At 37.2% G+C, this 13,843-nt stretch overlaps 1 protein-coding gene across 1 annotated transcript in view; it reads left to right on the top strand.

Moving 5' to 3' along the window:
- CNTNAP5 (contactin associated protein family member 5) overlaps positions 1 to 13,843 on the top strand; it is an 865,582-nt gene that overhangs the window by 840,388 nt on the left and 11,351 nt on the right. Inside the window, exon 22 of the mRNA XM_017544214.2 lies at positions 11,934 to 12,152. Coding sequence (XP_017399703.1) covers positions 11,934 to 12,152 — 219 coding nt within the window. The remainder of the gene's footprint in view (positions 1 to 11,933; positions 12,153 to 13,843) is intronic.

The following is a 13,843-nucleotide window of genomic DNA, read 5'->3' as shown; positions in this document are numbered from 1 at the left end:
ACAAAATAGACCACTAGCCAGATTAATAAAAAAGAAAAGAGAGAAGAGTCAAATAGATGCAATAAAAAATGATAAAGGGGATGTAACCACCGATTCCATGGAAATACAAACCACCATCAGAGATTACAGCAAACAACTCCGTGCACATAAACCAGTAAGCCTGGAAGAAATGAATAAATTCCTGGACACTTGCACCCTTCCAAACGTAAACCAGGAAGAAGTCAAAACCCTGAATAGGCCAATAACCAGGGCTGAGGTTGAGGCAGCAATTAATAGCCTACCAACCAAAAAAAGCCCAGGTCCAAATGGGTTCACAGTTGAATTCTAGCAGACATACAAAGAGGAACTGGTACCACTCCTTCTGAAACTCTTCCAAACAATCCAAAAAGAGGGAATCCTTCCCAAATCATTTTATGAAACCAACATCATCCGGATACCAAAACCCAACAGACTCAACAAGAAAAGAAAACTTCAGGCCAATATCCATCATGAACATAGCAAAACTCTTCAATTAAATACTAGCAAACTGATTGCAAAAGCACATTAAAAAGCTTATCCATCATAACCAAGTAGGCTACATCCCAGGGTTACAAGGATAGTTCAGCATATTCAAGTTTATAAATGTAATTCACCACAGAAACAGAACTAAAGACAAAAAAACACAATTATCTCAATAGACGCAGAGAAGGCCTTCAACAAAATTCAACAGCCCTTTATGCTAAAAACTCTCAATAAAGTAGATATCAACAGAGCATGTCTCAAAATAATAAAAGCTATTTATGACAAACCCACAGCCAATATCATACTGAATGGGAAAAAATTAAAAACATTTCCTTTAAAAACTGGCAGTAGACAAGGATGCCCTCTCTCACCACTCCTATTCAATATAGTATTGGAAGTTCTAGCCAGAGCAATCAGGTAAGAAAAAGAAATAAATGGTCTTTAATTAGGAAAGGAGGAAATCAAATTGTCTCTATTTGCAGATGACATGATTATATATTTAGAAGATCCCATTGTCTCAGCCCAAAAGCTCCTAAAACTGATAAGCAACTTCAGCAAAGTCTCAGGATACAAAATCAATGTGTAGAAATCACAGGCTTTCCTATACACCAATAACAGACTAACAGAGAGCCAAATCAAGAATGGACTGTCATTCACAATTGCTACAAAGATAATAAAATACCTTGGAATACAACTAACAAGGAACATAAAGGACCTCTTCAAGGAGAACTACAAACCACTGTCAGAGAAATAAGAGAGGACACAAACAGATGGAAAAACATTCTATGCCTATGGTTAGGAAGAATCAATATGGTGAAAATGGCCATACTGCCCAAAGTCATTTATAGATTCAATGCTATCCCCATCAAGCTACCAATGACCCTCTTCACAGAACTGAAAAAAACACCTTAAACTTCATATGGAACCAAAAGAGAGCCCACATAGCCAAGTCAATTCTCAGCAAAAAGAACAAAGCTGGAGGCATCACACTCTCTGACTTCAAACTATACCACAAGGCTACAGTAATCAAAACAGCATGGTACTGGTACCAAAATAGAGATATAGACCAATGGAACAGAACAGAGGTCTCGGAGGCAATGCCACACATCTAGAACAATCTGACCTTTGACAAACCTCACAAAAACAAGCAATGGAGAAAGGATTCCCTGTTTAATAAATGATGTTGGCAAAGCTTGTTACTTATGTGCAGAAAACAGAAACTGGACCCCTTCCTGACTCCTTACACTAAAATTAACTCCAGATGGATTAAAGATTTAAACATAAGACCTAACACCATAAAAACCCTGGCAGAAAACCTAGGCAAAACCATTCAGGACATAGGCATAGGCAAGGACTTCATGACTGAAACACCAAAAGCATTGGCAACAAAAGCCAAAATAGACAAATGGGATCTCATTACACTCCAGAGCTTCTGTACAGCAAGAGAAACAATCATTAGAGTGAACCAGCAACCAACAGAATGGGAAAAAGTTTTTTCTATCTGCCCATCTGACAGAGGACTAATATCCAGAATCTACAAAGAGCTAAAATAGATTTACAGGAAAAACAAACAAACAAAAAACAACAACAACAACAACAAAACATTCAAAAGTAGACAAAGGACAAGAACAGACAGTTTTCAAAAGAAGGCATGTATGAGGCCAACAAACTTGAAAAAGTGCTCATCATCAGTGGTCGTTAGAGAAACTCAAATCAAAACCACATTGAGATACCATCTCACTTCAGTTAGAATGGCAATCATTAAAAAATCTGGAGGCAACAGATGCTGGAGAGGATGTGGAGAAATCGGAACACTTTTACACTGTTGGTGGGAGTGTAAATTAGTTCAACCATTGTGGAAGACAGTGTGGCGATTCCTCAAGGACCTAGAGATAGAAATTCCATTTGACCCAGCAATCAATCCCATTACTGGGTATATATCCAAAGGATTATAAATCATTCTATTATAAAGACACATGCACATGCATGTTCATTGTGGCACTGTTTACAATAGCAAAGACTTGGAACCAACCCAAATGCCCATCGATAATAGACTGGACAAGGAAAATGTGGCACATATGAACGATGGAATACTATGCAGCCATAAAAAACAATGAGTTCATGTTTTTTTTAGGGACATGGATGAATCTAGAAACCCATCTTTCTCAGCAAACCGATACAAGAACGGAAAATCAAACACCACATGTTCTCACTCATAGGCGGGTGTTGTACAATGAGAACACATGGACAAAGGGAAGGGAGTGTCACACACTGGGGAGTGTCCCACCCCATTCCCCCCCAACTGGGCTCTGTTGGGGGGGAATGGGGTGGGACAGTGAGGGTAGGGAGGTTGGGGAAGGGATAACAAGGGGTGAAATGCCATATATACGTGACGGGGATGGAGGCAGCAAACCACATTGCCATGTATGTACCTATGCAACAATCCTACATGTTCTGCACATGAACCCCAGAACCTAAAGTGCAATAAAATATATACATGGGTTTTTTTTTTTTTTTTTTTTTTTGAGATGGAGTTTCGCTCTTGTTACCCAGGCTGGAGTGCAATGGCGCGATCTCGGCTCACCGCAACCTCCACCTCCTGGGTTCAGGCAATTCTCCTGCCTCAGCCTCCTTAGTAGCTGGGATTACAGGCACGCGCCACCATGCCCAGCTAATTTTTTTTGTATTTTTAGTAGAGACGGGGTTTCACCATGTTGACCAGGATGGTCTCGATCTCTTGACCTCATGATCCACCCGCCTTGGCCTCCCAAAGTGCTGGGATTACAGGCTTGAGCCACCGTGCCCGGCCTTAATAAAATATATTTTTAAAAATGTCTCATGGAATATGCAGTACCTTTGTTTTGCTCATTTACTTTAACAAAGTAAGTAACACAGGTATAAACCAGTACACTTGAGTCATTTGTTTTGACCTCACGTCAATAAATAATGACAACCTAAGAGGAGTTATTTTTGTTTCTTTCAGTCCCAGAGAAATGGGATTTTATATCAACTTGCAAATTCTGGTTTTTTGTTGTTGTTTTTGTTGTTTGTTTGTTTTCTTTTGAAACAGAATCTTGCTCTGTCACCCAGGTGGGAATGCAATGGCCTGACCATGGCTCACTGCAGTCTCAGCCTCCGAGGTTCAAGTGATCCTCCTGCCTCAACCGATGGAGTACTTGGGACTACAGAAACAGCACCACAGCTCGCTAGTTTTTACATTTTTTATAGGGATGAGACTTGCCATTTTGCCAGGGCGGTTCTTAAACTCCTGGGATTAAGCAATCCCCCTGCCTTAATCTCCCACAGTGCTCAGATTATAAGAGTGAGCCACGGCAACTGGCCTTTAAGCCCCAGTTTTTATGCCGACAAAGTGACTTCTATATAAAAATAAGCAGAATTGGCATTAGGAGTATAAGACCTAGACGTTTTTAATTTGAATATGTAGCTAAGGTTTTACTGATTGAGCACTCACTGTCTTATATCATCCAGGGACCTTTATATAATGTACGCAACCAAGCAACCCAATTAAAAAATGAAAAATTAATTTAGCCAGATAGTTGTTCAGTTGAAATAATGAATTTTCAAATGGTAGAAGGTTTATTTACGGAATTCACTTTGTTATGTTTTCTTTGAGTTCTTGTATTATTAAAATCCATCTATCTATCTATTTCTTCATCCTTTCATCTGTCAATATGTATGCATTTTTATATAAGAAGGCTCATGGAATACCTATGAAGTGCCAGGGCTTATGCAACGTGGACCCATTTGATCATTCGAAAGCATTTATTTCCCAGTTTCTGTGTCCAAGGTACTTTGCTAAGAAGTAGGGCCAGGTATGGTGGCTCACATCTGTAATCTCAGCACTTCAGGAGGCTAAGCTGGGAGGACTGCTTGAGCCCAGGATTTTGAGACCACTTGGGCAACATAGAGAGACCCCTTTTACACAACAAATTTTAAAAAGTAGCCAGGTATGGTGGCATGTGCCTGTAGTTCCTGCCACTGGGGAGGCTGAGGTGGGAGCATTGCTTGAACCTGGGAGGTTGAGGCTGCAGTGAACCATGATCTAACCATTTCAATCTAGCCTGGGTGACCGCAAGAACCTGTCTCAAAAAAATAAGTGGTTAGTTATAAGCAAAACAGGCACCTTTTCTTCATGAAATTTATGATCTAGAGTGGTACATAAAGGAAGACTCAATAACCACACACATGGACACACATACAATTATGAAATTAGTAAAAAGAATCAGAAGGGAAACTAACTGGTTTTAATGGTAGCAAATCAGACAGTGGGAGAAGAGAGGAGTGCTCCTTAGGAAGGTGCCCACTGAAGTCCTCTGTGAGGAAAGGCCTTTCTGTCTGGCGCCTGAGGAAGGGAGCCTGCCATGCAATGCTTGGAGGAAGGCCAGTGGGCAGTGTGAAGGGTCAGTGCACAGACCCTGCCTTGTAAGGCTTGTGGGGTACTGTAAACAGCACAGACATCGTGATATGTGGCAACCACGCTTGTATTGCAAGTCACGTTCCGTATCAACAGTTCATTTCAGTTTTAGGTATAAAAATACTGAGAATAATGGAGAGAAATATCCCCTGTGCACTTCTGGCAGAGTTGTAAGAAATATTAATGAAGTTCTAATGAGAACTTGACTTGCTTCATCAAAGAGAGAGTTCTGGATAACATGCTATGGATTCAAATGGAAAAGTAAAGAAACTACATGTTTACCAAGGTAAAGAATGAAGAAGTTTGAAATGCACACATATACACACACGAATATCACTGATTAGTTGCCATTATTGATGATGTTAAGAGATATTTATTTTTTCATTCACTAATTTCTTTTACTAATATTGGCTTGACACTTTGTGTATTGGGCACTGTGTTCTGGTTGATGTGAATGAAGTCCTGAAGAGGACAGCCTTTCCTAAAGCAAGAAGAGGATGACAGACATAATGGCAATGTGAAGGCAGCGAATAGAACTAGGCAAAATGCCTTAGGAATACGGAAGTTTTTTTTTTTTGTTGTTGTTGTTGTTGTTGTTGTTGTTTGTTTGTTTGTTTGTTTGTTTTCCAGAGTTGTGTTCTTGTCACCCAGGCTGGAGTGCAGTGGCCTGATCTCAGTTCACTGTAACCTCCGCCTCCAAGTTCAAATGATTCTCTTCCCTCAGCCTCCTGAGTAGCTGGTATTACACGTGTGTGCCACGACGCCTGGCTAATTTTTGTATTTTTAGTAGAGACAGGGTTTCACCATGTTGACCAGGCTGGTCTCAAACTCCTGACTTCAGGTGGTCTGCCTGCCTCAGCCTCCCAAAGCGATGGGATTACGGATGGGAGCCACCACACCTGGCCAGGATACAGAAGTTCTTAATTCACTCCTACCTCTCTTTTCAACATCGTCTTTTAAAAGAGAGTTAATGTCATTTTTCAGTGTCTTAAACGTGATGCACTAGCTACCTCTTTGCTTTGAAAAGGTTGTTTTGTGTCTGAAACATGTAATTACTTTCTATTCATCATTTAAGCCTTTATTTACATTTATTTATTCCAAGAAGTCTTTTTTAAATCAACGTTTCTCAAAGCGAAGTGGTCTATGAACCATCTATATCATAATTACCTGAGAATATTTACTTTAAAATGTGGATTCTTGCAAACCATCCTCAACCATGCCCTCTGAATGAGTAGAGATCCATAAATGCACATTTTAATACATTTTTCCAGAAGTTATTTTGCATTCTGAATTTGATCACTGCTACCCTAGATTTGTCAAGGATCTTTTTTACATTCCCATAGACATCATGATCTCCCTCTACTGTAAGATGTATTGCCTGAAATTGTTGCTGGCCTACAAAATTAATCCTCCAAAATGATTCAAAGCTCACAGAGATAGGAGAAATGTGTTTGCTAGCCATCGTAAGTCCATTATCAAACATGGAGCTTTGGCTATCTAGGTGGCCAATAATTAAATGTATGTTTTGCAGAGCAGGTACAGAAGTTATACAGGTTATAATGGAACAGAACGTTCTTCCAGGCAGAGGAAATCATGTTTGCCTCTTTAGGGAAGAGCAAATTAGCTCAGATCATACACAGCAGACAGGTTGAATGAGGTTGGATGTGTAGGTGGGAGAGTGGGTGTTAGTGAGTGAGTTTCTGTTAAGTCAGGCTAAAGAAATAAAATTGTGTTTAGCTTATCAATTGTTCCATGTCGTATACCTACAGAAAAGTGTAAAGTATAAAATACCAAAAAAAAAAAAAAAAAAAGAGGATATGGCAATGAAAGCTAGGTTCCAGGCCTGAATTGGCCATGGACTGGTTAATTTGCTTTAAACAATTACTTGACCGTATGTATCTTGTCTTTCCTAACTGGAAATTATGTATAATTATCTCACTTTCTCACTTTACAAGCATGAAATATTTATATAGGACATACAAATGAGCACAACATGATAAGTATAACAGCAGTAAGCAAATGCCTAGTTTGTGTGTGTGTGTGTGTGTGTGTGTGTGTGTGTGTGTGTGTGTGTGTGTTTAAGCAAATTTGACAATCCTCTTTCAGGATTGGAAGATTTATTTATTTATTTCTTGGACTTTGGGCACTTTTTGTGTGAAGTTTCAGACTGTTTGTTTCTTATCCGAAAGCTACAATGAACTCCAGAGGGAACAATTTTTATTTTTGTACACTGCTCATATCTTTCATTAACATCGATTCCGCTTGTTTATATTTTATCTCTATACAACATTTTACTCTTATAAGCCCCTGTTGTATGGATCTGTATGGCTTTGTATTGTGATATTTTAGGATTCAAGTGTCATAAGTAAGTTTTCACATGTAGAAAATGTCATATCACAACCAAGAGCAATGTCTGTTTTTAGCAAATTGCTGATCTTTTCTTCTTTCTTTCCTGTAAAAAACCACACATATGAACGCACAAACCTGTTTGCACAAAATTAGCCTGGATTTCTTCTAGCACTCTCTTCCTGTCAAACAATTGTGACTGTGTAAAGCGCTATGCATTCTGAGGCTAAAATTGGCTCTATGCTACTTTCTCTGGCATCACAAATCTACTAGATTTAGTAGAGGAGCATCGCTTTATTTACAAGAAATAAAGGTGTTTACGAAATAATGTAGAAAGTCAAATTTTAAATACCCAAAAAAGTTAGTTTAGAATAAATTGACTAAGTCATTCAAAATTTGAGTGCTACATTTGTTCAATTTTGAATCAGTAGTAAATGGTAATTTTATAGATTTCCACAGCAAGCATATTAGCATCTACACCTTAGTTCTAAATGCAATAATACTTGGGAATGTTGAGGGCCACTGGAGCCAGGCAAAAGAGTTTGGAACTGATGAATAATAGGAGAAGTCAAAGATTCTACTAATACTCTTAACTAGCACTCCTGTTCCTCCTCCTAACAATATGCATTTATTATGGTGAGGTGTTAGTCAAAGGTTGAACATTCAGTTAGAATGGATAATAAGTTCTGGAGAATAAGTTCGGGGAACCTATCATACATCATGGTGACTGCAGTTAATAACAATATCTTATATATTTGAAAATTGCTGAGAGTAGATTTTAAGTTTTTTTACAATGCTCAAAAATAGTATGTAAGGTAATTCCCCATGTTATGTTAAACAGCTTGACTTAGCCATTCTACAATGTATGCATATGTTAAAATATCATGTTGAACAACATAAATATATACAGAAAACAAACAAATACATAAAAACACCAAAGATGCATTAATGGTTATTGAGCTATAAATTTGACTTTTATTTTATTTCTTTCTGATACAATTCATGTGATGGGTACTATTATTTCTATTTTATAGTGGATAAAATTGAAGAAATGTGGAAACAGACATCATATGTGCAAGTTAACGATTCATCAAATTAGGTCTAGCTAATTTCCAACCTGTACCTATCAGAAGCCCATGCTGTGTTTCCATCACTATTGGAGGGCATGAGACTAAAATCAAGAGAATCAAGAATTGTATTTGATGATATTTGAAATGTATTGAGTGAGAGAAACTAAGTCAATTTCAAATAAGACATTTGGAGATGCTGCTGCTTTTTCTTTACGAGATACCTTTGGTTTCTTAAGGCAATAGTATGACTTGTGAACATTGTAATTCTCCTTTGGGGATAAGATTTTTAAGTTAGTGTAAAATCTTGATAAATGCAAAGAAGAGAATACTGGTATTTTTCAATGGCGTGGACTTTGCTTGCATTCCCATTTTATCAGCTTTTGAGGAGCTACATGCACTATTAAGTTTGTCTTCAACATCCATTCTCTAGCAAAGCATATAACACAGTCCCTTCATCTAACTGTGTATGAATCTAATGTAATTTTAACCTAAAAATATAAAAACAAATTAGGAAATACATTTGTCTTTAATATAATACAGAGTTTAGTAAATTCTGTGAGGCATTTAACCAAAATAACTTGTGCTTTCTATACTTTTTACAACCCATTTTTTAGATAATTTATGTAAAATTATTTTACTCCATATAGCACACAGGAGATATCTTGGACTTTTTTTTTTTTTTTTGAGGCTGCATTGCTTAGAATTTGGCATTTAACATCATGTAGACTTGGGTTTAAATCTCAACCCCGCTATATGATCTTCAGTACATCTTTGAACTTCTTTGAGTCCCAGTTACGTAATCTGTAAATTTTGAAGGTTGAGAACACACACCTGGAAGAATTTTGAGGGTAATAGAAATAATCCTTTGACAACAATTATTACAGTTGTATGTAGCTATTCAGTAAGTGGCGAATGTTGAGTATTTTGCAGCTTTAAAATTATTGCTTTTGGAAAATTATTATAACATACTATGAATTATTTAACACTATGATGAGAAACTAAAATCATTTAGAACCTTCCTAACTTTTGTTTTATTTTTGTTTACATTCTCTCCATCTGTGTAAGAATCTGACAAATTATAATCTTGAGCTTCATGCCGAGAACATTTTATCCTATCAGTGATTCTTGTTCTTTTCATTCATTTTCAGAAACACCTCCAGGTCTCTGTCCTTATAATACATCTAGAAGAAACACACTTCCCTAGAGATAGGGCTTTATTTAAAACATTTCTTCATTCAAAGTGAGAATGTCCATTTGCTGGCATTTTCCCCAACTTATCTGTGCACATATTCTTCCACCTGGAGTGTGTATTCATGACAGTCACTATAGTGATGTCCCCCAAGGACCTTGACACTATGTAGGCTTCTCTCCCACTGAGTTTTGGGAATACGAGTTGGCAATTTTGAGTTAGACCCCTCAGGCAGAACTACAGTGACTTATCACTTTCCACGATTCTGAAATCCTGCAATGCAAAAAATTCATGACAGTTTATGCTCCTCTTCTCCTGTCTTCTGCCTCTTCCTCTAAATATTTCTGATCTTTAACTCTACCTCTTGCTAACTACCAGTCTATACCTAATCCATATTCTGAATTGTATCTGGGTACAGTGAGTTCTGTTGCCACCAGCAAAAAGCATCCAGTCCATTAAAGTTTTTTGTGAGATGCTTCATGTGGGACACAGTCTTTTAAAGATCATAACAAACAAACGTATGTGATTCTTTCATGAATAAGTAAAAATATATGTCAACGGTGTGTGAGATTTATTTGAATATTTGGAAGACAGACGTTTCCTCATACATCTCAGTGTTCTTTTATATTTGAAGAAGTGACAGACACTTCACATTATTATTGGATTTTCATTATCATTATTGGGAAAGTTCTCACAAAATCTCAGACCTGAAGTTGTAGATAGAATTACGGCCCACAAATATGTCTGCATCCTAAATCTCAGAACCCAAGAATATATTAGGCTATGTGCCAAAGAGGAAGTAAGGTCACAAATATAATTAATGTTGCTCATCAGCTGTATTTGGAATAGGAAGATAATCCTGTATTATCAGGATGAATCTAGTATAATCAAAAGGGCCTGTAAAAGTAAAAGAAGGAGATAAAAGAGAATTATAGGCTGAAGTAGCTATGGAAGAAAGACACAGAGAAATGTAACATTGCTTTGCTTGGAATAGAGAAGGAGTCTACAGAAGTCATGAAATGTGGGTGGCTTCCAGGAGCTAGAGAAGGCAAGGATATGTAGTATTCCCCCAGAGCCCCTAGAATAAATGCAGCCTTGCTGACACCTTGATTTTTAGCTCAATGAAAGCTAGAGCAGACTTCAAATCCACAGAACTGCAAGATAACACACTTGTGCTTTAAGCTGTCTTAAGTCATTTAAGTTGGTGGCAATTTGTCACAGCAGCCACATAACATGAATACACAATTTTATTTTTTTGTGTAAGAAGACAGAGATGATAAGTTGGTTAAGTTTACATGGGTGTTGAAGGAGGAGAGTAAAATTAAAGCAAAACTTAGAAAAGGCAGTATTAAGGGAGGTGGATTTCTCATGTTCTTCCATATCCTCATCGCATTTCTTCCTTAATGTTGCTAACATGATGCATGCTTACAGACCAATGGAGACTGTTTGACCATTTATGAATCAAAATAAAATCATAATCTACACTTGGTAGATGAGAGAGTTCCTACCATCTTTCAGAAAACAAACAAATTATCTTAATAAATAACCATTTAAACCATCTTGGTATGTTAAGACTATTACTTCTTAGGAAAAAAAATGGCTCATTATGCATTGCAGTTTTATGTAATTGCATCATAGCAGTTTCTTCAAATGACCCTTTTAAGAAAAATAAATGGAAAACTGAGTAATCTTACCACAAATCTTAAATAAAATGAGACATTTGATCTTGCTATGAATCCCAAATTATTGCATGTTCATGTTTTATAAAGTCTCAAAGATACTTTAGGAAGTCGAATGCTACCATAAAAAACCCATGCACACCAATCAGTTCCATGGACAGAAGCAAGCAGGTGGAAATCTTGAATAGAAGGTCAGTCTACACAGTGGCTTAAAATAATTTACACAATAAATCTTTAGAAGGACAGTGTTGACTTCTAATCTCTCTACCCCTTTATTTTTTTTTTCTCTAGCTACATTTTTGAGCGAAGTGTTATAATGAACATCGTAGTGTGCTTGCACTAATCAACAGCATCCAAAGATAAATGGTGATGGGGATAATGATACAAATTTTATAAAACTCCTAGAGTACAGAACAGATTTATTGTCTTTGTTACAGTTCATAAAATACATGAATGAAAATTTAGAAGCTTGGAACATTTTTATTTCAAAGCAGAGATGGCCCTGAAAGTTTTCTCTGAAATGTGGTTGATATATTGATGCTTGCATTGGGAGTGGAGTCGGGAAAACGAGATACAAAGAGATAGGGAAGGGTTTTCTCTACTCAAAGAATAATGAAGTAATTTCTACAATTTTAGACATTACTTGAAGAGGACCCAGCAAAATTTGAAAAATCAAAAAATGGAAGGGCTTCTGATTGTCTTTTACATTGCAGAGAATCTTGGTTTGGATTCTGAAGTTGCTAAAGCAAACGCCCTGGGTTTTGTTGGATGCATGACTTCCGTCCAGTACAACCACATAGCACCACTGAAGGCTGCCCTGCGCCATGCCACTGTCGCTCCTGTGACTGTCCGTGGGACCTTGACAGAATCCAGCTGTGGCTTCATGGTGGACTCGGATGTGAACGCAGTGACCACAGTGCACTCTTCATCAGGTACACTCAAGAGAATGCACCATGGAGCTTTTGTCACTAGCACTACTTTTGGTGTCTTCAAGAAGCTTCCAGATTAAAGGGTTGGCTAATATGACTCAATTTTTACCTTGTATAATTATAGGTGGTTGAAAATTATGATTATGATATTTCATGGGTGATTTTCATATATATTTGATGTAGTTCAATTTTTAATACTTTGAGAGAATGAGTAATTAGAACTAAATGCATAGTTGTGTACTTCACTTATTATACACATATATAATGAGGTGTGTGTGTGTTTATGTGTATGTACATAGTCACTATTGTTGAAGTGGATACTGCTCTGAGAATCGAGGTGTTTAGAGAACAGGGAGGCAGCAAGCTGGTTCCTGAACTAATATAATTCATGTGATTAAATAAACCTTTTTAAGCTTTATTAAATAATTGGCAAATACAAATTATATATTTTCAAAGTGTAAGTGTAATAATCTGATAAATATGTGCATTGTGCAATTATTATTGCAATTAAATTAATCAACACACTTATCACTGTACATAGTTACCCATTGTGTGTGTGTGTATGTGTGTGCATATCTGATGAGGACATTTAGGATTTACAATTTTAGCAAATATCAAGTAAATAATACAGTATGAATAACCGTAGTAATCATGCTGTGCATTAGATCACCAAAATTTGGGCCGGGTGTGGTGGCTTATGCCTGTAATTGCAGCATTTTGGGAGGCCAAGGTAGGCAGATCACCTGAGGTCAGGAGCTCGAGACCAGTCTGGCCAACATGGTGAAACCCCATCTCTATTAAAAATGCAAAAACTAGCTGGGCATGGTGACAGGTACCTTACCTGTAACTCCAGCTACTCCAGAGGCTGAGGCATGAGAATTGCTGGAACCCAGGAGGCAGAGGTTGCAGTGAGCTGATATCATGCCACTACTCTCCAGCCTGGGGGACAAATTAAGACTTTTGTCTCAAAAAAAATAAAATCACCAAAATTTATCATCTTTTGACTGAAAGTTTGTACTTTTTAACCCACAACTCTCCATTTGCTCCACACACCAGCCCCTGCAAACCGCCATTCTGTTTCTATGAGTTTGACTTTTTTAGATTTCACATGTAAGTTATATCATATATAGCATTTGTCTTTCTGCGTCTTGCTTCTTTCACTTGGTGTACTGTCCTCTAGGTTATTCCATATTGTCACAAATGGCATGTTCTTTTTAAATGCTGAATAATTTCTAATTGTGTGTGTATATGAAACGATATATTAATTCATTCAAGCATTAACAGGCTGTTTCCTTGTCCAGGCTATTGTGAATAATACTGCAATGAACACATGAGTGCAGAAACCTGGAGGCATCATAATCCCTGATTTCAAACTATACTGTAAAGCTCTGGTAATCAGAAAAGCATAATACTGGCATAAAACAGACACATAGACCAATGGAACAGAATACAGAGGCCAGAAATAGATCCAGGCTTATATAATCAACTAGTTTTTGACATAATTTCCAAAAACACATAATGGAAAAATGTTGCTTATTTAATACATTGTGCTGGGAAAATTGAATATCCACATGTAAAAGAATAGAATTGGACCTTTGTCTTTCAACACATAAAAATTAACTTGAAATGGATTAAAATCTAAATATAAGACCTGAGATTGTAAACTCCAGGAAGGGAACATAAGGGAAAAGCTT

Source organism: Cebus imitator, unplaced genomic scaffold, assembly GCF_001604975.1.
Source record: "Cebus imitator isolate Cc_AM_T3 unplaced genomic scaffold, Cebus_imitator-1.0 Scaffold167, whole genome shotgun sequence".
In the NCBI taxonomy this organism is placed as follows: domain Eukaryota; kingdom Metazoa; phylum Chordata; class Mammalia; order Primates; family Cebidae; genus Cebus; species Cebus imitator.
This window is presented reverse-complemented; position numbering and strand designations above follow the sequence as displayed.